Source organism: Mustela erminea, chromosome X, assembly GCF_009829155.1.
Source record: "Mustela erminea isolate mMusErm1 chromosome X, mMusErm1.Pri, whole genome shotgun sequence".
In the NCBI taxonomy this organism is placed as follows: domain Eukaryota; kingdom Metazoa; phylum Chordata; class Mammalia; order Carnivora; family Mustelidae; genus Mustela; species Mustela erminea.
This window is the reverse complement of record NC_045635.1, coordinates 103,219,547-103,245,087: the sequence shown is the minus strand read 5'-3', so window position 1 is coordinate 103,245,087 and position 25,541 is coordinate 103,219,547. Positions and strand designations below refer to the sequence as shown.

Sequence of the window (25,541 nt, the reverse complement as noted above, 5' to 3'; positions counted from 1 at the left end):
AGTAAACATCATGATAAAAATCGGTTTGACATTTCCAAAAAAAACCCATTAATTTCTTATGAATACTCTTCTATTATACAAACTTACCTTAGCTAATAACTGAGGAAGGGCCACAGCAAAAAGTTCAGTGATTTTTGTCCTGTCATCCAACTGGGTCTTCTTCTCCTTCGCTGTCAGCACCTAAAGCAACACAATGATACTTCTAAGTATTTATTAAACCTACTAACACCGTTAGGTGCTCAAGTTGAAGTTAAGACATACAAAAAAAAAAAAAAAAAAAGACATACAAAATAAGTAATGAAACTACAGTTTAAATGAAGGACACTAAAATTTCTACTGTAAAACATGAAACCCAAAAGTAACAAAGAATAACTTGCACAGTATTTTTTAAAAGCCACCTAAAATAACAGCACCAAAAAACAAAAAACAACAACAACAACAACAAAAAAAAACCTCTAAATAGTTCTAGAGGCAAAATCAGTACCCAATTAAACTAACCAATGCTACCATTAGACAAATAAGGCAACAGTTAGGAATAGGAAAAGTTTAGGAGCTTATACAATAATGGGACTGAGTAGCATTTCAGCCTATTCTAAGCTGTAGGCCATGATGCATGGATTATGAACTCAACATGAATTCACTTAGGATAGCATGAATTCTATCATCAATTAGAAAAAGAAGAAAAAAAACAGAAAACAAAATAAAACAGAATGTGTCACATACCATAAGTATTGTTTGAAGAACTTTTGTTTCAATTATACACAAACACACATATATATAGGTGTATACTATGTGACAAACCATGTATTTTTACGCCTCATAATCAAAAAGTTTCAAAGGTTGTGAAATTATTGGTCTACAATACAAATATATGTGAACTTTGTAGTGATGAATTAAAATATAATCCAAGGAAATAGAAATTTCTCCATTTTGATGAATAATTATGTTTTAACTCATTTTTATTAAAAGAAAAATCAAATCTATAAGTAAACCAAAATGCAAAAATGCACCATTCTAAAATGGTAAGCTATATTAAATCTTGAGAGAAGTCAATCACTTTATCTTCTATAGTAACTAACAAAGTATCTCATGGAAGGAACTCAAAATTTCCCTAACTGTTAATGCTTTAAAATTTATGTCTAACATATATGTATGGGCAAAGATCATCTGAAAAATAAAATGTTAAGATTCAATAATTTGGCTTTACAGTTATATGCAAAAATTTTAAAAATCCTATCAAAAGGAGAAATACACCTTAGAATAGTAAAGCTATACCAACATACCCTTTTTCCTGTCCCTCTTCCCACAGGGGGATGACATTCAGCTGCTTGTCTAATGGTACAAAGCATTATTTCAATCAGAGCACTCTCTTGTCTATCTGTTAGTGCTGAAAAAAAATCAGAAAGAATTAACCTTTTTCTTTTTTCCCTATATGTTATTTACAAGTATTACATAACAATCCTGCCTGTGACAGAATGTGACCTAATGTACTAAAGAAAATCCCATTACTGTATCACAGCTAGGATGAGAATTAAACTTTACTGAACAGTACAAATCTGTGTACCACTGGTCCACAATTTAACCAAAGAAAACATGAACAGAGATACCACAAAAATTTTTTTAACAACTCAGTACTGACAGCAACTACATTTTTCTTCATAATATCCATGTATATGAAAACAAAATTATTCATGTAGATTTTCAATTACTTTTTTTAAAAAGATTTGTTTGAGAGAGAGGGAAAAAAAACACTCACGCAGGGGAAGAGTAGAGCGTAAGGGAAAGAATCTCAAGCAGACTCCATACACAGCCCGAGGCCCAATCTAAGGACCCTGAGAAAGTCATATGCCCAACCGACTTAACTACCCAGGTTAAGTTAACCACCAGGTTAAGTTAACCACCCCTCCATTACTTTTTAGTGTATGTGCTGCCAAAGCAAGCACTCTCAACTACTTTTTAATATTAAAGAGAAACAAATGGAGTAAGTAAACTCTATTTTTAAAACTGACTAGGTAACAAAACACCATAATTAAACATCCATTTACCTTCTTCTCCACTCAGCGGCTCCTCCAGCAACAAGCTATTCATACATTCCCAGTCTTTCAGTAGCTCGGTAGCACAGTCCCACATGCTATCCACAAGGTATGCCGCATGCTCATGTAACTAAAATTTAAAAAGACCAATGCGCTCTTAAGACAAACAGCATACTAGCCTCAACTCAAAAGAATGGAAGCTTTGCTGGCACCATGTACAAACTCAAACAGTAATCTGGTTTTTTAGGTCAAATGGAAAAAAGAACAAAGAAGAAAGTGCCTTAGCTTGCTGGATATAAGTAAACTCACAATAATTATTACGGATAGTTAACAAGAAAATTAATTCTGAAAAAATTATATGCATGTATATTTAGTACCTATTTGGACTCAATACTATATGAGTTATCCACACTCAGTTATAAAACACATTGTTAATTTAATTTAATGGGAGTAATTATGGTTACTTAAACATTTTTGAAAAATTTACTTATCAACTCAATATCTAAGCATATTATTTCTCTTCATTTTGTGAAGACTAAAAGGCCCTACAGATTCCCAACTTGTTTCCAGGGACTATCATTATAATGATACCAAAACCTATCAAAGACATTACCAATAAAAAAAATATGGAGGCCAACATCTAACACGAACAAAGAGGGAGTATCCTCAAAAACTCAGCAAAGTGAAACCAGCAATATATAGAATTCAATCCTGAATTCCTAGGATAAAACCTACTTAGTCATGATCTGTATCATGATCTGTATCATGACTAAGTAGGTTTTATCCTAGGAATTCAAGGTTGGTTCAACAGTAAAAAAACTAGTCAACATTATTCAAATATTAACATAATGAAGGATAAAATATTCATCTCAATAAAATAATCATCTCAGAACAAGCACTGGACAGAATTCAACATCATTCATGATAAAACTCAACAAAAGGGATAAAAGAAAACATTCTCAAAATAAATAACTACACCATGTTATTTTCATGGTCACATGAAAATGGTCACATTTAGTTATAGGCCACATGGTTCACCATGTGGCCTATAACTAAATAACAATGTAGAAATACTGAATGCTTTACCCCTAAGATCAGGAACAATCAAAAGATGTCCACTCTCACCACTTCTATTCAACATTCTACTGGATGTCTTAATCAGTACAATAAGGCCAGGGGAAAATGGCACAAATACAGGAAAGGAAGAAGTAAACTGAACATTATCTGCATTATTATAGATAATCCCAAGGAATCTATTAAAACCTTACTAAAATAAGTGAATTTAGGAAAGATACAGATGCAAAAGTCAACTATATTTCTATATACAGAAAAAAATTTTTAAATTTAATTAAAAGACCCTAAAACTGACTGAGTAATACATAACATGAACACGAAAAATGTATGTTGGATCCTCTCAAATTCTGGTTAACAGGCAAATTTTCAATCTGAGGGAAACCTAGAAGAGCTGAGGTTAAATGTAAATCCCTACCTTCAACAAAAGTTAAAAAAGCAGGTACCAAATACTGAGAACGAAGCGCAAGGTCTATATTAACAGTTTTGCATGAAAAATGAAGAGTTTTACATGAATTAGCTCAATGTTACCTGATAAATTATTATCCACATTTTTACAAAGAAAATGAGACTTAGAAAGATTAAGCAACTAAACCAGTTACACAAGTAAGTAGAAGAACACAACTGGTAATAAGATCTTTCTGACTCCAAAATTCATACTCTTAGTACTATACATAAATCCCATTATTTGAACATCTTACTAAAAGAATGTTTCTCTAAATTTTGTGTAATGGGTACAACTTTATTCTATCCAAGATTTACTGTGATATATGGAAGATTTTAAGATGTACGTCATTTCAACCCCTTCTCCAAACTGTTTTGAACCTAAGTACAAAATGAACAACATCAACTAACCTCACTTTCCAGAAAGAAAAAAACCAATGTCTTTACAAGGTTAGCATTTGGACCTTGTCGCCCCCTTCTTTTCATCATTCCATCGTCCTCTGGATCTCTACGACTGAAGAGCCTATGATCAAGGAAAATATTAACTTTTAAAACAAAAAAAACCCCATTATTTCCTAATTTTAAAAAACAGTTTGGATTCTATATTTAAGCATCTAATAGAAGAGAGTAAATGGGGCCTGGGTAGGTATTCTCCAACATGATACCCAAGTAAATAACAGTTATAAATCCTTTTCATTTCATACTTAACGGTACTTCTAAGTCCTCTTCAATTAACTTCTCCAGTTAATTTCATGGAGTTATGGCTTCTTTCTTTTTTTAAAAGATTTTATTTATGGGCGCCTGGGTGGCTCAGTGGGTTAAGCCGCTGCCTTCGGCTCAGGTCATGATCTCAGGGTCCTGGGATCGAGTCCCACATCGGGCTCTCTGCTCAGCGGGGAGCCTGCTTCCCTCTCTCTCTCTCTCTCTCTCTCTGCCTGCCTCTCCATCTACTTGTGATTTCTGTCAAATAAATAAATAAAAAATCTTTAAAAAAAAAAGAAGATTTTATTTATTTGAGAGGGCAAGCGAGCAAACAAAAGAGCACAAAAGCAAGGGAGGGGGGGACATGAAGAGGGAAGGAGGAGAAAGCAGGTTCCTGGCAGAGCAGGAAGCCTACTACAGGGCTCAATCCTAGGACCCTAAGACCATAGTCCCAGCGAAAAACAGACACCCAACTGACTGAGCCACCAGGCACCCGTGGATTTTTTTTTTAAGATTTTTATTTATTTGATAGAGATCACAGGCAGGCAGAGAGAGAGAGAGACAGGGAGGAGGAAGCAGGCTCCCTGCCGAGCAGAGAGACTGACATGGGACTCGATCCCAAGGACCCCAAGACCATGACCCAAGCCGCAGGTAGAGGCTTAACCCATTGAGCCACCCAGGCGCCCTGGATTATTTCTTTTTAAAAATATTACTGCATTTTATGCAACTATCTCCTTTTGTAAAGGTATTACACTAGCCCATACCATTTATGCACTTTAACCTATGAATAGTCATCTCTTTAAAACTGAACATGTATTTTCCTTCTATCTTTCTTGCACAATTATCTCAAAGTGTGAATACAGTGGCCTCTTTCTATGGATATCACGGTGGTTTTTCCTTATAAATAACAAAGAAATATCACTGGATAGCAATGAATAGAAACTGGACTATGAACATTTTACATCATGTACTCTAATAAATGCTCTCCCACACGCATTTTAATAAAATCCTACCAGAAAGATACAGTTTAGTCCATGTGGTTCAAACTGTTCTCTTTTTTGTTTAAAGAGAAACTGTCTTTTCTTTTTTTAAAAGGTTTTATTTATTTATTTGAAAGATAGAATGAGAGAGAGAGAGAGCACACAAGCAGGGAGAGGGGCAAAGGGAAAGGGAGAAGCAGATTCCCTGCTCAGCAGGGAGCCCAAGGCCGGGCTCAATCCCAGGATCTTGACCTGAGCAGAAGGCAGACACTTAACCAACTGAGTCACCCAGGTACCCCATAAACTGTTCTCTTTAAAAGCCATTACATAACATTTGCTGAATGTTTTCTGTGGTCAGATATTCACACTGCTATCCATACTACTTAATCTGAAGTGTTATACCAACATAAAAAGGACTATAGGGTTTTAGGGATTCTTACATCAAACTCTATCAAACACATAAAGCAAAGCCCTTTAATATTTTCTAAAGCAAGCAATAAGACTTAAGACTAAATATTATAATAGGGCAATATTTAGGAACTGACACTGGCAAAAACAATAAAAAATTAGGAAAGGGTCTTAGCATGATGATTTTTATATACTTCGTATGGATTTTTATATATTTTATTCATTAAAAGACATTTCCCTTTGAAGATTTAATTTACACAGATCAAGTAAATTGGAGAACTGAAACCTCTGAAGGAAAGAGTAAAATGTTAAAGTTTCTACTTGACCTGTATGAATAGTTTTTTAAATGAATTATATATATTTTTAATATTGATTAAAGTATAATAAATTACGGTCATAAAAGTATATTTTAAAGAATAACAAAAATGTAGGTTTACTTTTTGTAGAGAAATTCCCCAGCTGCTACTGCTACTGGCCGGTGAGCTGAATAAACCAGATGGTAGACATTTTCACAATCTTCTGCAGTAAGAACTTCTTCACTACTCCTAAAAAAAAAAAAAAGAAAGAAAGAAAAGAAAAAAAAAGAAAAGGAAGTAGCAGATTCAATGACTTAATTTTAAGGGTACTGAGTACAATGATCCATGCTCATACATTAAAAAATAATACGCTTTTCACTAACGTGTGTTTAAAAAAATAGACTTCATTTGATTATCATCTGTCAGTAAAAGCAAGCCCTGATAAAAGAGCTGAATATTTTGTCAACATCTAAGATCAATGGGAGGTAAAATGAGAGTGAATACCAAAATACAAAAATATCTGCTGAAAAGTAGTAATAATGTGACAAGGGTATTAAAGAGAAAGGTAGACAAAATAATATAAACTAATGTAAAAAAATTAAGTGGTGGCATTCTAAGAGCTTAGAGTTAATAATCACAGAAAACACTATATTTCACAGTAATATTAACAAGATAATATCACATTAAAATATACTAACAGCCCAATTATCTCAAAATGATAAATACTTCATGCACCATGTACCGAATACCATATGAGGAAATCCAAATGGTTTTTTGAAATAATCAAAATTTAAATGCCGAAGACCTTTAATTACAAACTACCACTGGAAAAATCTTACTGAAATGTACTGCTCATTTTCCTGATCTTACTTTTAAAAAACAAAATAAGCCTAATAAAATCTTCTGGGTAAATAAGTCATTATTAGGCCCATCAACCACAGTACCCAAGGGTAAACGTTGTCGAGTTCTTCCCTTACAGACTCTGCTTTCAGGGTCCTGGTGTCTCACAGCTCTTTACCCCCTAATATGCTTTCCGTCTGCTGTGAAATAAACAACCTAAGTTTTTAGCACTCTATATAAATTGAGAACCACAGGACCACCACCAGCAAAAAAGGTCTAAAGTACATTAGATGGTTAGGTGAGGAGCTCAGATCCTTTTTGGTTTTCTTCTCTTTTTTTTTTCCCCTTTTTGGTTTTCTGCTGTGTCAAGGTTTCCAGAAGTCTGATGTCTAAGGGAACATTACTTCTTTTTGAGAAAAATAAAACCAAAATGTTAAAATTCAAGTTTGGAAAGCATTCTGACTTAAATTACTCTATGTAGAATACTGAACTGTTACTGGAAAAACCACTTGAGTCATTTTACAATGAAAAGACATATATTGGGATGCCTGGATGGCTCGGTTGGTTAGACGGCTGCCTTCAGCTCAGGTCATGATCCCAGGGTCCTGGGATCGAGTCCCACATCGGGCTCCTTGCTCAGCGGGGAGCCTGCTTCTCCCTCTGCCTCTGCCTGCCACTCTGTCTGCCTGTGCTCACTCTCTCTGACAAATAAATAAACAAAATCTTAAAAAAAAAATCTTAAAAAATCTTAAAAAAATATATTGAGTCAAACCAGTTAAAGTATAGTTAAATGTGCAGTAGTCTGCCCATTTTAATTCTTTGAGAAAGACTGTTCTTGACAAGTTTCAGTTATTAGGTATTTATAATGGCCAAATCAACATAAATGAGTCTATTATCCTTCATAAAAATATGAGAAATAAGGAAAAATGTCCGCAGGATATTGAGGAAGAACCAGCTACAGAAATACACGTAGAGTACTATTACTTTCTTCTTTCAGAATTCTTCCGATACTTTCATAACATGTATCTATATTTACAATTTTTTAAGTCCAACTAGAAGAGAAAATGTCATAGTTAAGACTGCTCAAAATAGCTATTACATATTTAATTCTTCCTCTACTGATAATCACTTATGTTATTTCAAAAATTCTATTAAAAACAATGTATTCGTTAAAGAACGTGAGCATTTAAAATTTTGAATAAAGATACTGCCAAGCTTTTCTCCAAAGAGGATATACCAATTAATAGTCCCCCATCACAATGTTTAAGGACCTGTTTTTGCACAGCTTCAACAACACAGTATACTATTAAATACTTTTCTTTGTCAAGCAACAGGTTAAAAAATGATCTCATTTTAATTTACCTGTCTCTGAGTGTAGCTGAACGTGTTTTCATATATTTAAGTTTTTATTTTCTTTCTGTCCATGATCTGGTTCTCTAACTTTTGACCATTATTGGGTTTCCATTCTTTAATTTATTGAGTATGACTCCAATGGTAAAAAATATTTTGACCAACCTGTCACTGGTTTTCTGAGTTTATGGTATTCTCACTTTTCATTTTTATATAGTTAATTCAATGATTTTTTAAAAGATTTTACTTATTTATTTGACAGACAGAGATGACAAGTAGGCAGAGAGGCAGACAGAGAGAGAGGAGGAAGCAGGCTCCCTGATGAGCAAAGAGCCCAAAGCGGGGCGATCCCAGGACTCCGGGATCATGACCTGAGCTGAAGGCACAGGCTTTAAACCACCGAGCCACCCAGGTGCCCCAATTCAAAGATTTTTTTATGTCTAGGTTTTATTTCATGTTCAGAAAGATCTTGTTTATTTTACATATAAAATAAAAACATTTAATCTCCCCAAGTTTTCATCTAGTACTTTAATGGTTTCATTTACTTACATTTAAATTTAAACATGTCATCCACCTAGAAATTATTTTTTTCCATTTTATTTCTTTTCAGTGTTCCAGCATTCACTGTATATGTACCACACCCAGTGCTCCATGCATTATGTGCCTTCCATAATACCCACCACCAGGCTCACCCAACCCACCACTCCCCTCCCCTCAAAAACCTTCAGTTTGTAATTATTTTTATATAAGGAATGAGATGGGAATCTGATTTAATTTTTCCCCAAAAAGAACCTAGCTGTCACAAAACCATTTATCTTTTTAAGATTTCTTTATTTGAGGGGCACCTGGGTGGCTCAGTGGATTAAAGCCTCTGCCTTCAGCTCAGGCCACGATCCCAGGGTCCTGGGATAGAGCTCCATATTGGGCTCTCTGATCAGCGGGGAGCCTGCTTCCCCTCCCTCTCTCTGCCTACTTGTGATCTCTGTCAAATAAATAAATAAATAAAATCTTTTAAAAAAGATTTATTTGACAGAGAGAGAGAGCACGCACATGCATAAGCAGGGGGACCAGCAGGCAGATGGAGAGGGAGAAGCAGGCTCCCCACCGAGCAGAGAGCCTGACATGGGGCTCGACCCCAGGACCGTGAAATCATCACCCGAGCCAAAGACAGACATTCAGCCAACTAAGCCACCCAATACCCCAAAACCATTTCTTTTCATTTTTTTAAAAGATTTTATTTATTTATTTGACAGATCACAAGTAGGCAGAGAGGCAGGCAGAGAGAGAAGGGGGGGAAGCAGGCTCCCTGCTGAGCAAAGAGCCCGATGCAGGGCTCGATCCCAGTACCCTGAGATCATGACCTGAGCTGAAGGCAGAGGTCCAACCCGCTGAGCCACCCAGGTGCCCCAAAACCACTTATTTTCTTATAGGAAACGCCACCCTCACCCTATACTAGGTTCCTGGATTCTTTATTCTCTGCTACTAATCAGTCTATTCACACACCAGTACCAAAATTTAAAAATTACTAGTTTTATAATCTGACTTAAAATGACACTGGGCAGTCATCACTCATTAGTTTTTATCACAATTTTACTGGCTACTATTACATGATGAATTTTCCATAGGAATGCAAGAAGTAGTATGCTGTATTAAAAAAATATCCTTTGGCAACTATTATTTGATCATGGTAACAACCTAAATGTCCACTGAGAGATGAATGGGTAAATAAGATGTGGTAAAAACATACACTGGAGTATTACTGATGAAAAGTAAGTGAAATCGTGATACATGCTACAACATGAATGAGCTCTTAAGATACCATGCTAAGTGATATAAGCCAGATACAACTGGACAGATTCTTATGTGAGTTACCTAAAATAGTCAAATTCATACAGACAAAAAGTACAACAGTGGTCACTAGGGGCTGGGCAGGAAGGAAGTAAAGGAGAATAGTGTTTAATGGGTACAAAGGTTTAATATGGGATGATTAAAAATAGTTATGGATATGGATAAGGGTGATGGCTTCACAACAAGGTGAACATACTAAATGCTACTAAACTACATTTAAAGTATATATTTTTTTAAAGATTTATTTATTTGACAGAGGGAGAGAGACAGCAAGAGAAGGAACACAAGCATGGGAATGAGAGGGGAAAAGCAGGCTTCCCGCTGAGCAGGAGCCTGAAGTGGGGCTCCATCCCAGGACCCTGGGATCATCACCTGAGCTGAAGGCAGACGCCTAACGACCGTGCCACCCAGGTACCCCTAAAATTGTAAACTTTTAGGACTAATATTCCATTGTATGCATGTACGTGTATGTGTATGCATACACACACCCACACACTTTTCTTTATCTATTCATCTGTTGATGGGCGTACTTATGTTGTTTCTACGTCTTGGCAATAGTAAATAACGTTTCAATAAATATAGGGGTGCATATATATATTTATTTATATTATATATATTTATATTATATATATTTATTATATATAAATATATATTATATATACGTATATTATATATGTATATACTTCCATGACTTAAGTTATATATATTATATATATTTAATACATATATAATAAATATAATATAAATAAATATATTATATAAATATATTATGTGTGTGTGTGTGTGTGTATATATATAATGTATTTTATCAATCAAATAAAACAAAACCTCGGCAGAAGACCCAAACAGACATTTTTCCAGAAACATACAGATGACCAAATGACAAATGAAAAGGCTCTCAGCATCGCTAATTATTAAGGAAATGCAAATCAAAACCATGATGAGGTATCACTTCACACCAGTCAGAATGAAAGACAAAGAACAATATTGGAAAAAAAGGAAGCCTCGTGCACTCGTGCAAAGGGGAGGTGGGTAGGGGAATGGGCGAAATGGGTAAGAGAATTTAAGAGGTACAAACTTTCAGTTATAAGTAAGTCACAAGGATGGCAGTATGACAACAAGTACATCATAGGGAATACAGTCAGTAATACTGTAATACACATATTGTGGTGAGGATTTCATAAAGTATATAATTACTGAATCAGTATGTTGTACACTTGAAATGAATTTAATATTATTTGCCAACTACATTTCAATTAAAACTTGAAATGTTTTTAAAAATTAAAATGGTAAATTTTTTAAAAGAAAAAATAAATTACATTATTATTACATTTTAACATAACAGAATGCTTTAAATTCAGATTTGTTTCCAGAGAAATTTCAGTAAATACTAATTTCTAAAAGTGTAACAAAATATAATAAGCACATTTAATACACTCAGGTGTTTAATTTTATTTCAAGGGCACCTAAGACAGTGAAATGGTAAGGAAACTGACTGTTAGAATGGGAACACATGAATTCCTAGCACGGTTAAAATTTTTTACTCTAATGATTTTTTCTTTCCATTTTCTCAGACTTACATGAGAAAATCAAACTTCCATGACTTAAGTTATTAAAATTTATAACAGATAAATTTAAACCATGTAGTCTAATGTATTATTTAAATATCTGGACATTAGTAATATGCAATAAGAACATACTTACTGTAAAACAAGAGTTAGTAATTTTATTGCTTGTACTGCAACATCATATTCTTTGTCAAGAGTCATAGACACAATTCTATCCTAAGGACAAAAGAAAATTAAGATATTTTTAAAGTAAAAGTAAGAGAAAAATATTTTCAAACAACAGGTAATTTTTAAATACAAAAAGGAATACTAACCTTGAACCGACTGGTAAAAAGCTCCAGTTTGGAATTAAGCTCTTTGTTATAATAAAGCCCTTGTAGAGCAGTGAGACATTTGAGTCTTACCTCACCTTGCTAAATGAAGCAAGAAGAGAAAATTCATTAAAACTTGGCATATTTTCAACTTGAATATTCAAGACATACATAATATCTTTTACTTTAGGTTTTTAAATATGTTCCATACAATTCTTCAAAACTCTCATTCTAAAAAACTCTCATCTTTGATAATGAAAAAATAGCAATCAGTACATACATTTAATACTAAATACCTTTGGGGTTACTATTTCTGTATGTCAAATGAAAATTTTTTGAAACTCTGTTCAGAGCAATACTATTGTGAAGACAATAGTAGCATATTTCACAGTAAGTTTTCCTTTACAGAAAGCAGTGTCTGTAAAGGATATATGCAAAGAACTTCAAGTCTAGTTAAGAGGCAGCCTAAGAGAAAGGTAGAATAAAAAAAAGTAAAATAAAAAATGTCAGAAACCAAGTTGTAATTTATAATCTGGCTAAGATACATGTTTATAAAGAGAAAAGAAAAGTTATAAAAACTTTAAAAAGTATATAGCACTCACATAGTAAGAATAAAGACTCTTCTTACAGTTCTAAGAAATGCCTATCCACCACCACCCACATGATTCTAATGTTTGTTTCACTATAAAAAATAATTCAAGATTGAAGTCTAAATCAGTTACTAAGATTAAAAAAATCTAGGGGACCATAGAGACCATGTTTTCATTGTCTTCTATTCAGACAGAAAAGCATAAAGGAGAAAGGCCTATAGGAATGTGGCCCCAGGTATACCTATACACAGATAACTCATTAGGAATGAGAGCTATAGATAGCTATGCCTATGTATAGACATATAAACATTCTGTAGGGGCATATCTTACCTTATCATGCATAGTCCAGCCAACATATTTTAAATAACTGTCATTTAGAAAGGCATCACTATACATCTTCATCCAAATACCAATTTCTTCAATGCAAATAGCTCGAATTTCAGCTATTGCATCACTGAATGGAGGAAGGAAAAATTATGTATATTAGTGCCACTATAACATCAGGATTTGTGATTTATCCAAGAGCTGCCAAATACTTCACACCTAGTATGAACATACCACTATCTTAAAGATCACTGGGGATTTAAAAGTAGAACTGAAGCATGACCCCTGAATGTTTACAAACTACTTGGCAAAGCATAATTCTCATCACATATATACTTAAAATTAAACAAAATTACAAACAAAATTAGATCCCCACCCTTTTATACCATGCCATACCCCAGCCTCTGCTCACACCTGCTGGGCATGGTGTGTTCAGAAGAGAGCAGGCACACTAGTTTGGATAGAGCATAATTTTCCACGAGAAAATTAGTTACATGTAAAACTGAGGCCAAGCTTCATTTGGATTTGAATGTCAGACTAAATTATTTTTAATTCATCCTGTAGGTACTAGTGAGTAACTGAAGACTTCTGAGCAGAGGAATAACACAACAAAAGAATGTTTTAGGAAAACTTCAATAATCTCTAGGCATGAGAATGAAAACAGACTAAGGTAATGGTGACAACAGAAACAAAGAGGTAAGAATGTACCAAGGGACATTATAAAGAAAGCGACTGAGTAACTGCCAAGTTGAGGAAGTGAGGGAGAAGTTGAATAAAAATACCACCAACATTTAAAGAATAGGTTACAACAAAAATAGTGATAAGATTACGTATTTCTTTCCTCTACTCACTCAAAAGAGTAAAAGAAAATACTTAAATCTATCCAAAATTTCCCCCTAACATGCAAACGGTAGAGTCCGGAACGATTATGTATAGTTTCTGCTAACTTAGTACATCCAAAAGCAATTAAGTGTCTTGTACCCTGACTCCTAATCATAGAATTAGATTCCATCTGCTGGGCAGTTACTAGTCAGGCACATTACCCCATTTTTTTCAGAGAGGAAACATCAATTTCAGAGCAGTTAAATAACCAGAGTATCTCAATCAGTGGAAGACCTTACCTTGTAACACTGATCTTATTCCAATGTTCTTTCTACTACTTTATACTGCCTAAACCACTAAATATCCCAATCTGAATAGAAGAAATGTCGTGACTTACCGGTATCTATGTACAAACACGCCCTTAAATATTGCATTCATCATATTTTCTATTTCATCTTGATTTTCTTGAAGCTGAAAAGAATACAGTATTTCTTTTCAATTGTAATGGAATACAACCAAAATAACATCTAAAAGTCATACAGGTTTTTCCAGTGTTTTGGTGATTACATCTCATTTTCAATTCTACTAGACAACAGTAACCACACAGAAAAATTAACAGCTGTTATAGGTCAGGTAGCTAAAGTCCCTTGATACCTGAATATTTGACTTGGCTTTTAATGTTTAGCTAGTAGATTAGCCTTTTCTAAGGCTCACAAATTTCCATTGCAAAAAGGCACATAAAAATTTGTTAAGTAATTTATTAAAACACGTATCTATTATATAACATATATGTTCATATCCAAAAACATTAGAGTATTTCACTATCTTGGTCATTATGATCTGAAAAAGAAAAGTAATGTTAACTAGTACTTGCTCAAAGAACAAAAGAGGTTTCAGTAAAATAACTTGGTGAAAACTTACGCTACTAAATTCTTCTGAAGGAAACAAGGCTCACCTTAAATAATCAAGAAAACATTTCAAAATCTTGATTTACTTACCGACTCCTATTTTTTTCAATTCAGAGTTTGAGAATTAAGACAAAATTGTTTCAGAGTTTAAGAGTTAGGAGAAAAATCTTTCTCACAGTCCAAATATCAATTAGCTCTTAGATTATATTCTGTAATTTTGTGAAATGTATTTTTTTCTTTTCATGAATATATTCTTGCATTTCCAAGTAATGCTAACAAGGGTGTGCACTTCTTATATTCATTAGCACAGAGAGTCAAAGGTACGTGTTCAAAAACTTAACCCTAACCCAGAAATGTCAGTATCTTGTATTTGCACAGGAATTTTAACCTCAAAATCCTTTTACCTATACACACTCATTCAATGCTCACAATCTTAAACTTATGTCCAAGAATTGGGCCATAATTCCAAGGCCAAAGACATGCATTATATTTACCTAATAAATCACCTGATGAAATTTAGTAACTACAATTAAGAGGCAAGAAGGTCAATTCTTCATTTCGAACTATATGAAAAAGATGAGGGATTTAGGTAGGGGGAAATATGTACAAGATTTTCAGGCTTTTGTTGAGTCAGGGCATTTTAAAAAGTTATTGACTATCTCAGAAATAACCAACTAAAAATTATAGCTATTACCAACCCCAAATAAATCCAAATCAAGTTGTAAGTTCCGAATTACCATGGCAAATATTACCTCAAATGTATTACTAAAACATTTTTGAAACATCAGATTTTGCCTACTAGAAAAAAACATCACCAATATTAGATAACAAAATACTGTATCACTAATGAAGAAGAATTTAAATCATGAACACAACAATTAAAGATTTTATTTAGGGGGTGCCTGAGTCAATTAAGCTTCTGACTCATGATCTTAAGGTGTAAGATGGAGCTCTGCACTGGACTCCATGCTGGTTGTAGAGCCTGCTTAAAATACTCCCTCCCCTTTCCCCAACAAAATTAAAAAGATTCTCTCTCCCTCTCCATCCATCCTTCCCCTTCTTTAAAAAAAAAAAAAAAAGATTTTTATTCAGTATTATTTAGCATAAGAATGAATAAACATCTTCCTCATTCAAAGTTAAATTTGGTGATCAGTCATGTCAATCAACTGCCTCCTATATTACCAAAAAAAAAAAGGGCAACAACTGAGACACCATAAATAGCCTGTTAAGTTATTTTTCAAAGTGATGTCACATAAGTGAAATCTGAATTCATCCTGACAACTAGTTCAGGGAATAAGTTAGGAGAGACATGTTCATGGCAGAGATGAATACTACTAAGGCTTAAAACAACTTGTCCGATTGATCCAGGACCTTACTGAAAGCCTTAAACTCTTAACCCTAGTCTACAAAGAAAGAAAATACACACAAAAGGTATTGTTGGCATGGACAGTCAACAAAACTGATATTTAAACAACTTGAAATGTTATTTAAATTTAAATCTTTCCAAAAAATGTATCTGATAAGCTAGCAACATTGTATCATAATTAATAATCAAAGTTGGTCATGGATTAACATCTCAAATATTTAATGCAAAACTTTACCTCTTTCCGCTTCTGTAGCAAGAGTTCTAGCCTCTCATTGGCTCGTTTTCCAATCATTTTATTCCGTTCTGCCTCATACTGTCTTTGTGTATTATCCATATTAATGCTAAGATTTAGTGCCACATTCACCAAAGCGGTCATCAACTTCATAGCTATTTTTAAAAGGAAAATTTTAAAATTAGTCTCACAGATGCTAAAGTTTACAATTTAGTATCAAATTAAGAGCAATTAAAGACAAGATGGGCTGTTCTGCTTCTAAAAGAAAAGAAAAGTACACCTGCTACAAATGACAACAATAAACGACAGCTAATGTGTACTGAACACTAACTATGTATCAGTTACCTGTGTTAAGGATTTTTCGTGGATTATCTCCCAGTCTTCCCAACAGCCCTCAAAGTTAAGTATTATCCCCATTTCATTCATGAGGAAACTAAAAACCACAGAGATTAAGAAATTTCCCTTAGATTACACAGTTCACATAAGTAGTTAAACCAGTATTCAAAACTAGGTGATCTGATGTCAGACTACACTCAAATCCCACTATTCTAAAATGTGTCCCCTACAATGATCTTTTTCAAAGGTTATAATTCATCTCAGAAAATTTTGGTTCCTGTGGCAGTACTTAGCTATTTTGGTTACCAAAGGGAGAAGGAGCTTAAGTGCTTCATATCAAACCACAATATGTAAAAATTAGTTTCATCAGTATTTGATTTCTTTTAATTTTACTCTATTGCATATCATCATAAAGACAATGGTGAAATTACAAAGAAAAGATCTAGATCTAGATGAAAAGTCAAAGTACAGGGGCCCCTGGATAGCTCAGTGAGTTAAAGCCTCTGCCTTCGGCTCAGGTCATGATCTCAGGGTCCTGGGAAAGAGCGGCACATGGGGCTCTCTGCTCAGCGGGGAGCCTGCTTCTACCCCTCTCTCTGCCTGCCTCTATGCCTACTTGTAATCTCTGCCTGTCAAAGAAATAAAATCTTTAGAAAAAAAAAGTCAAAGTACAAAGAAAAATATCACTAATAAAGTCCGTTTTATTACACTTCCTCCAGATCCCCTTACCTTCTGTTACTGAACCCTTGCTCACAGGCAAGACTGTGATTTAAAACTTATTAATTGAAGTATCTCACCATTTTACGCCTTTTTAGTTTACTCCAGACTATTTCTCAGATCTGGTTCATTGCGTAAGAGAACACCACAGAACTGTATCTCTGTGACTACTGGGTCTCTTTAAAAAGGATTCTCAACTTTATCTTCAGAGCTATTTCACTCCCTTAGGAAACCAGTTTGTTATTCTGATCTAAATTATTCACCTTACGCCATCATACTTATTTTAATTTGCTTTAGCCACCAAGTTCTTAACATTAAATGCTACCTAAGTTAACAGAGCAAGATCACATTCATATTTTGTGACTTCCAACCTAAAAACAAAAATCCTAGGGAGCACCTGGATGGCTCAACTGGTTAAGTGTCTGCCTTAGGCTTGTGTCATAATCCCAGGATCCCGGGATGGAGCCCCATGTCCGGCTCTCTGCTCAGCAGGGAGCCTGCCTCTCCCTCTCTCTGCCTGCTGCCCCTCTGCCTGCTAGTGCGCGTGCATGCTCTCTGTCAAATAAATAAATAAATCTTTAAAAAATAAAAAATAAAAATCTATAGAAAGGTTGTCTCCATTTTTGTCCTCCACCTCCTTCCTCCAGATTACCTGCATTTTGTTTTTTGAAAATTGAGGATTTAGCTAAAGTACAGCTTTAATTCTTTAGGAAAATGCTCTGGAAAATAATATCCCCATACTTGGAGAACAAAAACTTTTTGTATATATCAATATATTCTACCATTAGGGCTTATGATACTATAATAATGCCCAGCTGATTTTTTTCAAACTCCAACAAAAAAATACATATTCAGTAATAGTGTATCAAAAATTTTACCTTCACCATAAAGGAGAAATCAAAAGATTTTATAAATACCAACATCAAAAATCACTGTTCTAGAAATGTGTGAGGCTTAAAAAATATAACTCATTTCAAGAAGCAAAGGATTTAGCTCAGCCTAAAGTTACGCAGAAAGGTAAGAAAAATCAACTATTTTTTAATTTTTTTAAAGACTATTTATTCATTTGACAGACAGAGATCACAAGTAGGCAGAGAGGCAGGCAGAGAGAGAGGAGGAAGCAGGCTCCCTGATGAGCAGAGAGCCCACTGTGGGGCTCAATCCCAGGACCCTGGGATCATGACCTGAGCCGAAGGCAGAGGCTTTAACCCACTGAGCTACCCAGGCACCCCAAGAAAAATCAACTCTTATGGTATGGTTAAAGAGTAAACATCAGGGACGCCTGGGTGGCTCAGTGGGTTAAGCTGCTGCCTTCGGCTCAGGTCATGATCCCAGCGTCCTGGGATCGAGTCCCACATCGGGCTCCTTGCTTGGCAGGGAGCCTGCTTCTCCCTCTGCCTCTGTCTGCCATTCTGTCTGCCTGTGCTCGCTCTCTCACCCTCTCTCTCTGACAAATAAATAAATAAAATATTTAAAAAAAAAAAGAGTAAACATCATCCTGCAGGGACCATTAAATTAGGAAGGACAGTTGTTCACATCACAGACAAAGAGTAAGGAACATTAGAACTACGTATCTAAAATGACTTAACAGGGGCGCCTGGGTGGCTCAGTTGGTTAAGCAGCTGCCTTCTGCTCAGGTCATGATCCCAGCGTCCTGGGATCGAGACCCACATCGGGCTCCTTGCTCAGCAGGGAGCCTGCTTCTCCCTCTGCCTCTGCCTGCCATTCTATCTGCCTGTGCTCGCTTTCTCCCTCTCTCTCTGATAAATAAATAAAAATCTTAAAAAAAAAAAAAATTCTTAAAAAATAAATAAATAAATAAATAAATGAAATGACTTAACAGTCTCCCCAAATTTTTTGTTAGTATCATCCCTGATAACACATCTTTCAAGAATGCAACACATTCCTATCCACCTTTTCCCTTTCTGTGGCATGTAATCAAACAGGCTAAACCCAAGAAAATCACCATATACTAACTATAGTATACCTTCACAGAATCAAAACTGAAAATAGGGACGCCTGGGTGGCTCAGTTGGTTAAGCAGCTGCCTTCGGCTCAGGTCATGATCCCAGCGTCCTAGGATCGAGTCCCGCATCGGGCTCCTTGCTCGGCAGGGAGCCTGCTTCTCCCTCTGCCTCTCCCTGCCATTCTGTCTGCCTGTGCTCATTCTCTCTCCCTCTCTCTCTCTGATAAATAAATAAAAATCTTTAAAAAAAAAAACTGAAAATAATCATTGCATTCCCAGTAATTCAGAGAGGGAGAGGAGAGAGTGTTCTGTTAGTGGTTACTCTAAAGCAAAATTCATTAATGAGTCATCATTTCTTTTAATGAAAACCATTTTCATCTCTAACCTAAGGAAATATGCAAAAAAAAAACTTCTAAATACTGACCTGCCAAGGTGCTCGTATGTCGAAATGCTCTGACTTGTGAGTCAGACAATCCTGTTAGAAGTGAAATGACCGTATCCATCATGTACTCATCATATATGATACTATATTGACACTGCCGTACTAACACGCCAATGAATTCACAAAAACTGGATTTGAACTTCTTCCACTGAGGACCAGCCATGGTAAGTGGATAGTCTCCACTATCCTAAAACAAAAATTTTAAACAGTAATTTCATTTAAGACACATGATTTGACAAAATTTTGCTTGTTTATGAAATACTCTAGGCAGAAGCTGAAAAGACTACTTTACCCCACCTTTCTTCTACAATAAATCCTCAAAGTAGGAAGGAGTTACTTTTGAACAGTTCTGCTCTTTAAGACCAAAATGGATATTACGAATTCAATTTAACCAATAAAATATATGCTAATTACTCAAAGTTAAAAATAAAAAGTTTCTCTCATCAAAGCAAAATATTATACTGATAAACAAAGATATACTCATTGAATTTCCTTAAAAAAGCCTAACAAAAGCATACCAAAACCAAACCAAAGTTAAATTTTTAAATGGATTCAAAACAATGAAATCATATTTTCAACCAGTCTGATGTTATGATTTATAAATAATCAAAAGATTACAATGTATATTTTCATTAGCCTCAAGGACTAGTGGACAGACATAAACAATGACATAACTTATTTTTAAACAATGACATAATTTTAAAACGAAATGGAGGTGCACCTGGGTGGCTCAGTCATTAAGTGTCTGCCTTCAGATAAGTCATAATCCCAGGGTCCTGGGATCGAACACCACACATCGGGATCCCTGCTCAGAGGGAAGCCTGCTTCTCCCTCTCCCACTCACCCTGCTTGTGTTCCCTCTCTGTCTGTCAAATAAATAAATAAAATCTTAAAAAAAAAAGGGGGGGAAATGGAAATGTAGCTAGTGCAGACTGGAAACACTAGTACTTAAGTATTCTTCTATACAGAGATGAGGCATTCTCCAATGAAGTTACACTGAAAATCCCCATAAACCATTAAAAACAAATCCTTAAATGGGGTGCCTGAGTGGCTTAGGGGGTTGACCTCTGGTTTTGTCTCATAGGTTGTGGGCTAGAGCCCCATGTCAGGATACGTGCTTAGCAGGGAGTCTGCTTGAGTCTCTCCCTCTGCCCCTCTCCCCACTTACTCTCTCTAAATAAATTAATTAAATCCCCCCCCCAAAAAAACTAAATCCTTAAAAATAAAAAGGGCAATACTACACAGAACTTCTAAAGGCAAGAGTTGCTTTGAAGAGTATTCTGGAGACTTAAGATCATTTTATCAGAAGAGTTTACCAATTTTTTAAACCACTACATATGTATGTATGTATGTATGTATGTATGTATGTATGTATGTGTGTGTGTGTGTGTGTGTGTGTGTGTGGCTTTTTTTTTAAAGATTTAATTTATTTGACAGAGAGAGAGAGAGAGCATGCATAAAAGCAGGGAGAGCAGCAGAGGGAGAGGGCGAAGTAGGCTCCCCGCTAAGCAGGGAGCCCAACGTGGGGATCTATCCTAGGACCCTGGAATTATGACCTGAGACGAAGGCAGTCGCTTAAGCAGCCGAGCCACCCAGGTGCATCCCAGCCATTTTTTTTTTTTAAAGTAGGAGAATGGTCGAGTTTCATTCTTATGTATATAGCTGTCCAGTTTTCCCAGCACCACTTGGTGGCTTAAGACAACAGAAATTTGTAGCATTATTTACAATTGTCAAAAGGCAGAAACAACACAAGTGTCCACTGATGGATGAATGGATAAACAAAATGTGTATACATACAATGGAATATTATTAGGCCTTAGAAAGGCAGAAAATCCAGATACATGCTGTGACATGGGTGAAACTTTAAGGCATTATACTAAGTAAAATAAACCAGACACCAATCAGTCAGTCAAAGTAAGTAGGGGCCCCTGGGTGACTCGGCTCATTAAGTGTCCCACTCTTGGTCATGATCTCAAAATCCTGGGACTGATCCCCGTGTCAGGCTCCCTGCTCAGTGGGGAATCTGCTTCCTCTTTCTCCATGCCCTTCCCCCATGCTTTCCCTCACTCAAATAAAATCTTGTTAAAAATAAATAAATAGGGATGCCTGGGTGGCTCAGTTGGTTGGACCTGAGCCAAAGGCACAGGTCATGATCCTAGAGTCCCGGGATCGAGTCCCACATCGGACTCCCAGCTCCATGGGGAGTCCGCTTCTCCCTCTGACCTTCTCCTCGCTCATGTTCTCTCTCACTGTCTCTCTCTCTCAAATAAATAAAAATAAAATCTTTAAAACTAAATAACTAAATAAATAAATAAAATAAACTCTGTGTCCACTATGGGGCTTGAACTCATGACATGAGAGAGAATCACATGCTCTACCAACTGAGCCAGCCAGGCACCCCTATTATTTTGTCATTAGAGCAATTTTTTTAAAAAGATTTTATTTATTTATTTGACAGAGAGAGATCACAAGTAGGCAGAGAGGCAGGCAGACAGAGGAAAGGAAGCAGGCTCCCTGCTGAGCAGAGAGCCCGATGCGGGACTCAATCCCAGGACCCTGAGATCATGACCAAAGCCGAAGGCAGCAGCTTAACCCACTGAGCCACCCAGGCGCCCTAGAGCAATTTTTTTAAAAAAATTTTGTCATGCCACATGTAAGCTGAACTACTATTTCTTATTTGTGAATAGGATCCTAATATTCTACAAAAAGGATTTCTTCCATATTCTCTGAATCTTTTAGTGACTACACTGAAATGCATCATCTTAATTGTCTGCAACTTTGTTTGCTTACAATTTCAAATCAAATCTCAGGATTCTTAAATAGCTGTTTCCTTTTGGTAAGAAGGTTCTCACTAAAACATTTAATATTAGTAGGTAAATAAAGCAGTCATGTTCCCTGCCCCCTGCTGCCCTTTATCCATAGTTTCACTTTCCACATTCTAGTGTCCCCATGGTCAACCTCCATCTGAGAGCAGATGATCCTCCTTCTAAGGTGTTGTCAGAAGAAGGTCAGTAGTAGCCTAAAACTATGTCACAAGGCCTATGTCATTCACCTCACTTCATCTCATCATGCAGGTATTTTATCATCTCACATCATCACAAGGGTGAGAACAGAAGATATTTTGAAAGAAATTACATTCACATAATTTTTTACAGTATAGTATTTAATTGTTCAGTTTTATTATTGTTGTTAATCTCTTACTATGTCTAATTTATAAATCAAATGTTATCACGGGTTACGTATACACAGAAAAAAAAACAGAATATATAGGGTTTACTACTATTTGTAGTTCTAATCATCCACTGGAGATCTTGGAATGTATCCCCCGAGGATTGGGGGGGGGGGGGGGAGACTACTGTAATACCATTACTCGTAATTACCCCTCAAGTACTTGTGACTGATTAATAGCACTTAATGCTCATCAAAGCCTTTTAAACAACTCTTGTCTATCTTTTAGAATGATCACTGAAGCCTCCTTCATCAGAGCAAGTAAGAAAAAATGATAAAGTAAAACTCAAATGGGACAAGAGTTTCTACTTGAAAATTCACAGTGACAAGTTTTGAAGAGTAAAGCTGCTGCTGCTAGAATGCAGTTGTGAACAAACAAAAATCTCTGCCCTGAAGGAGCTCAGATTATAGTAAATATAAATGTCTTTATTAGTAACAATACTTCAAAGGCATCACTGTGATAACGGATTCACTCAAGTCTAAGCTACCATTTTTTTGTATTGTTTTTATTACTCATACTTGAACAAAAAGGAGATTTTTTTTAATTTTAATTTATTTGACAGACAGAGATCACAAGTGAGAAGAGAGGGAGGCAGGGAGAGAGACAGAGAGGAGGAAGCAGGCTCCCCGCTGAGCAGAGAGCCTGATGCAGGGCTTGATCCCAGGACCCCGGGATCATGACCCAAACCAAAGGCAGAGGCTTTAACCCACTGAGCCACCCAGGCACCCCAAGGAGATATCTTTTTTAAAGATTTTGTTTTCAAGTAATTCTCTATCTACACCCAATGTGGGGCTCAAACTCACAACCCCAGATCAAGAGTCACATGCTCTACTAACTGAGCCAGCCAGAAGCCCCCATAAAGGAGATTTTAAATAGTAACATGTAGAGAGTGGACCATTAAACAACAGGAGTTTGAACAGTACAGGTCCACTTATATACAGATTTTCTCCAATAAATGTACCTACAGTACTATAAATTTATCTTCTCTTCCTTATGATTTTCTTAATAACATTTTCTTTTTTCCAGCTTACTTTATTCTAAGAATAAGTATGTAATATATATAACATACAAAATGTTTGTTAATCACTGTTTATCAGCAAAGCGTCTAGTGAAAAGTAAGCAAGCTATTAGAGTAATTAAGGCTGGGTGGGAAGCCAAAGATACATGCATATTTTAGACCACGTGGAGGGGGCAGTAAGCATCCCTAACCCTCATGCCATCTAAGCTTAACATTATAGTCCTTTGCCTAAGCTACCTGATTCCCCAAATATTGACCAAATCTATCTTTGACGATATTCCAAGACATGTTCTTAGGCACTAAATTTTACTGAAGTTTTAATTTTCTGACAGTAACAATAATAGCTACCATTTATTAAGTTCTTATTACATACCAGGCACTGTAAAATGCTAATAAGGTTTTCAAACATTACTCATTTAAATCCACAACAGGCTTATGAACGAAGTATTTTTAGCCAAGAGTATTATTCACAGATGATAAAGCCAATGCTAAGACAACAACTTGCCCAAGGTCACTCCTCATCATTTGATTCAATGTGATGCCAAAGCTGTTTACCATTAACACTCAAACACAGAATTTAAGAATACTTTTAGGTTATTTCAAGATCAACATGCATAAAATTATCAAAATATTAGGGTAATAAGTTACCTCATCAAACTCTTCAGTCATTTTTCGAATTATTTCAGAGTTCTGCATATGTCTAAACATTTCTGCTGTGACAACTCCTGAAATTTGCAAGTGTAAGAAGTTAATATACATTGTAGAATGAATAAAAGAAAGAGAATTTCTAAGTCAGTCTCTTACACTGTTAGTCTCCATCACATTCCTACCTGACTTAATCGACTCTTGCCTACAATATGTATACTGGCTTAGTCCCTTTTAATATAATACACGTTATCAAGGGTTAGGCAGCACCCAGGATAACAATTAAAACTTTAAGGATAAACCTGAAGATAAAAAAGAGTGATAGGTAGGGTTCACTTTAGTCAGGTTTCTTTATTAAGCATTACTACACACACACACACACACACACACACACACACACACACACACACACGACAACTACATCCAATCATCCTCTAAAAGGGCTTCAAATAAACATAAACAGTAAGTTGTAGTTTCCGTTCATCCATAATCTAGTTGGAGGTTTAATAAACAACAACAAAAACAGGAAGGAAGGGAAGGAGGGAGGAAAAAATAAAAACTATAAAAGATAGTACATAAGAAAAGCCCTAATGAGTGACAATGCCAATAAAGGCCACGGGTCAGAACTAACTAACTAAATAAATAAATAAGCATAAGTCAGGTGGTTTCACAGAAAAAGAATCTGATAAGGATATTTAGAATTTCAAAGGAAGATGGGAAAGGGGAAGAAGAAGGATGCACATTATAAGAAGTAAAAGCCAGGTAGAGATCAAATATCAGAAAAGGGATTTCTAGAAGAAATTATGAGTATGAGACAATACAAGAAAAAATATGCGTGAATTTCCACTGATAGAGTATCTGATTATTTTAAAAAGAACAAATGTAGAAACTGGATGCTCAAAGCTGGATTTCTATTGCTGGATTACTTATTCCTTGCCAGTCATATTACTACTATGAATACCATAAATATGAGGCAGGTTCTATAATCCTGGCTTTACTGATGAGGAAATAAAAGCTAAAGCAAAGATTAGTTAAATACCTTGTCTGAGATTATTCATCTACATCATGATGCCACCCCCAAGTAAGATCAACTTC

The 25,541-nt window shown here is 35.5% G+C and overlaps 1 protein-coding gene across 7 annotated transcripts in view; it reads right to left on the bottom strand.

The window, feature by feature from the left end:
- STAG2 (stromal antigen 2) overlaps window positions 1–25,541 on the bottom strand; it is a 141,181-nt gene that overhangs the window by 37,448 nt on the left and 78,192 nt on the right. For all 7 annotated transcript variants that reach the window (XM_032329452.1, XM_032329457.1, XM_032329458.1 and 4 more), the window contains 12 exons: window positions 24,450–24,526; window positions 19,537–19,741; window positions 16,097–16,248; window positions 13,985–14,058; window positions 12,772–12,895; window positions 11,855–11,953; window positions 11,677–11,756; window positions 6,076–6,183; window positions 3,960–4,071; window positions 2,046–2,163; window positions 1,284–1,387; window positions 88–180 (listed from right to left, as the gene is read on the bottom strand). In XM_032329452.1, coding sequence (XP_032185343.1) covers window positions 88–180; window positions 1,284–1,387; window positions 2,046–2,163; window positions 3,960–4,071; window positions 6,076–6,183; window positions 11,677–11,756; window positions 11,855–11,953; window positions 12,772–12,895; window positions 13,985–14,058; window positions 16,097–16,248; window positions 19,537–19,741; window positions 24,450–24,526 — 1,346 coding nt within the window. The remainder of the gene's footprint in view (window positions 1–87; window positions 181–1,283; window positions 1,388–2,045; window positions 2,164–3,959; window positions 4,072–6,075; window positions 6,184–11,676; window positions 11,757–11,854; window positions 11,954–12,771; window positions 12,896–13,984; window positions 14,059–16,096; window positions 16,249–19,536; window positions 19,742–24,449; window positions 24,527–25,541) is intronic.